Source organism: Rhinopithecus bieti, unplaced genomic scaffold (assembly GCF_001698545.2).
Source record: "Rhinopithecus bieti isolate Rb0 unplaced genomic scaffold, ASM169854v2 scaffold_21891, whole genome shotgun sequence".
Taxonomy (NCBI): Eukaryota; Metazoa; Chordata; class Mammalia; order Primates; family Cercopithecidae; genus Rhinopithecus; species Rhinopithecus bieti.
Window position 1 is genome coordinate 241650 of NW_016810869.1, and position 3511 is coordinate 245160.

Here is a 3511-nt window from a genome sequence, read left to right on the forward strand (position 1 = left end):
GTATGTATACATATTAAAAGAATTTTAAGGCTCTCTGCCCTTTAACAGCACTATATTTACACACACAGCATATATAGAATTGAATAAGTATATATGTAAGTGTATTGCACACGTATTTTGTGATTCCACAGCTCTTTGGTTGTTGCAATTACTCAATACAAGCAATTTTCCCCTTTGCTACCCTTGATCCTCCTAAATCCTAAGGAGAATTAATGCATGTTATGAGTATTTATTTATTTTCTGCAACTACTTACGGAATATATGTTAACTACATAACTGTTCACTGTGTTACCTTCTGAGCATCCTCTCCTCTCCTCCGCTCCCCAGAAAATCTCAGATTCAGAAGTGAGAAATTAAGAATACTGAGGTTGTCATTATGTTTGGGCCAATATACTGGGCTTTGTTTGAAGCCAAAATTACTTGTAGACTTTTCAACCATGTAAAGATAAAATTTCCTTTTTTTTTTTTTTTTTTCTTTTTTTTTAGGATGGAGCAATCCTTTACTTTTACATACTTTGACAAGGAGGTTTTCTGTAAACAACCTTTCCAGTGGAGAACAGAGAACGGGAAAATCAGCCTCCAGACATCAGCAGCTGCTCCGCTCAGGGCCGAGGCTCCTCCTTGCCAACGTGGTGAGGTGGAGGGGTGTACTTCCCTTCCTTTATCAGCTTATCCCGCTGCCTCCTGATGGTACCCACACGTTTCATCGTTTTCTGCCGAAGCAAACACTCTACAAAATCATCATATTCTATCTTGCACTCTTTCTCTGCCCGGATAGCACCAATTCCATGTGTACATTCTATCCATTCTTTTTCAAAAGCATGGCATCGAGTAGCAATCTTGTAGGGCTGTTCAGCACTCTGGATTGTCCACCATCGATCTATGTTAAGGCCGAACCTTTTCTGGATGTCCAAGAAAGGCATGGCGATCCGATGCTCCTACCCTTGTCTCTTCTCTGGCCGCCGCTTCAGAACGACTAGCTTGCGACGCAAATTTACTTTTTTAACATNCGTGGTGAGGTGGAGGGGTGTACTTCCCTTCCTTTATCAGCTTATCCCGCTGCCTCCTGATGGTACCCACACGTTTCATCGTTTTCTGCCGAAGCAAACACTCTACAAAATCATCATATTCTATCTTGCACTCTTTCTCTGCCCGGATAGCACCAATTCCATGTGTACATTCTATCCATTCTTTTCAAAAGCATGGCATCGAGTAGCAATCTTGTAGGGCTGTTCAGCACTCTGGATTGTCCACCATCGATCTATGTTAAGGCCGAACCTTTTCTGGGTGTCCAAGAAAGGCATGGCGATCCGATGCTCCTACCCTTGTCTCTTCTCTGGCCGCCGCTTCAGAACGACTAGCTTGCGACGCAAATTTACTTTTTTAACATAGTTATAACATAATTTTATGTTACTTGTAGCATACACTTGCTAACTGAAGCATTGTTTATTTTCTTTATTAATGTGAGGTATCTATTTTACTGAATCATATTATTATGTTTCTGTCACCATTGTTTATAATAATTCCTGACCATTGTACTCTTTTTGTTTTTTTTTTGAGACGGAGTCTCACTCCCTCCCCCAGGCTGGAGTGCAGTGAAGTGATCTCGACTCACTGCAAGCTCCGCCTCTCGGGTTCATGCCATTCTCCTGCCTCAGACTACAGGCGCCCACCACCGCGCCCAGCTAATTTTTTGTATTTTTAGTAGAGACCATGTTAGCCAGGATGGTCTCGATCTCCTGACCTCGTGATCTGCCTGCCTCGGCCTCCCAAATTGCTGGGATTACAGGCGTGAGCCACTGCACCCGGCCCATTGTAGTCTTTAGATACTTAAAATAATTTAAAAACAGGAGTAAATATAATTTATCAATAGGGTTTTAAAATTCTCACTTTATAAAATATACATTGAACACCCACAGTAATTAATCTAAGAAGAGTGCAACATCAGTGCCCAAATCTCTGAAATTAAGCTCATTGATCTCAGTCAATATAACATACTTTGTAACTTGACATCAATAAGCTAGTGCTGAATACAAACAAATAAGGTATACATGTTTCTTTTGCTTTTTTTTTTTTTTTTTTTTGAGACAGAGTCTTGCTCTGTCTCCAGGCTGGAGTGCAGTGGCGCGATCTCGGGTCACTGCAACATCCACCTCGTGGGTTCAAGCGATTCCACTGCCTCAGCCTCTCCAGTAGTTGGGACTACAGGCGCCCGCCACCATGCCTGGCTAATTTTTTGTATTTCAGTAGAGACGGGGTTTCGCCATGTTGGCCAGGATGGTCTCGATATCCTGACCTAGTGATCCCCCCACCTTGGCCTCCCAAAGTGCTGGGATTACAGGTGTGAGTCACCTGCATGAACCAAACTAAAGTCAACATAGTTTTAGTTTCCAAAATGACAAACTTATTTCTGATCCTGGGGACTTGAATATAGCTTTTGGGATAAGGACACCCCAGAGGAATGTTAAAATGTTCACTGTTGGTTTACAGACGCCGAATGAATATATCCCCACTGTCCAAACGTCCCCTGTAGTCCCAGGAGACAGCCTTCTTCCTTTTTCCTTTGAGATGCAGTCTTCATTTGCAGAAAGTGTATTAATTCCCTACCCTTTTTTCAATGCCAAGCAGATATGCACATACTGTATGTCTCAAGCAGATATGCACATACTGTATCCAAGCATAAGAGTTTCCAAAGAGCGACAAATAGATTAGATGCCTCAGTGATATAAACAGCACGCAATCACAGACTTGAGTAATACAGATTTAAAAACCAACAACAGAAAACAACTCATATATATCAGCCTGATGATGAGCTTCCTGATATTGGAAACATTGTGTCTGTTTTTTTCTCTGCCTCCTGTGTTGAAGTGATTTTCCTGCCTCAGCCTCCCGAGTAGCTGGGAGTACAGGTGCCCACCACTACGCCTGGCTAATTTTTGTATTTTTAGTAGAGACAGGGTTTCACCATATTGGCCAGGCTGGTCTCCACCTCCTGACCTTAAGTGAGCCGCCGGTCTTGGGCTCCCAAAGTGCTGGGATTACAGGCGTGAGCCACCGCATCCAGCCAGACATATTGAACCTTATTATTCTATAATATTTCAAGTGTTCAGTTCTGCCCTTTTTGAGGGAAAAAATGCATTGACTCTTATGGGACCAGCATTTGCTTTTTTTGTTTGGAACCAAATTATCCTTTACTACATGCAGACATGTTAGGAGATTATTAAATTTCTGCACTTCTTAGGCCAAATGAGGTAGAAAAGGATTTATTTTTAATTTTTTTTTTTGTGATAGAAAAGTATCATCTTAGGCATTTTAAGTTGCAGTTCAGTAACATTAGTACATGCACATTATCCTCACCACTGTGTGTCTCCAGAACGTTTTTGTCATCCCAAGCTGGAACTCTGTAGCCAGAGTTCTGTAGACAATAACTCTCCATTTTTGCTTCCTGCAACCCCTGGTAACCGATATTCTACTTTCTTTCTCTATGAATTAAACTATTCTAGGTACTATA

General features: G+C 41.7%; 1 protein-coding gene and 1 pseudogene across 1 annotated transcript; both read right to left on the reverse strand.

Annotated features, from left to right (window-relative positions):
- Positions 1-475: 475 nt before the first annotated feature.
- On the reverse strand, positions 476-987 carry LOC108542935 (NADH dehydrogenase [ubiquinone] iron-sulfur protein 5). The gene has a single exon (XM_017893223.1). It carries the CDS (start codon positions 921-923, stop codon positions 603-605), a length of 321 nt encoding a protein of 106 aa, XP_017748712.1. The 5' UTR covers positions 924-987; the 3' UTR covers positions 476-602.
- A 15-nt stretch (positions 988-1002) lies between these two features.
- LOC108542930 (NADH dehydrogenase [ubiquinone] iron-sulfur protein 5-like) lies at positions 1003-1333 on the reverse strand (annotated as a pseudogene).
- Positions 1334-3511: the final 2178 nt, after the last annotated feature.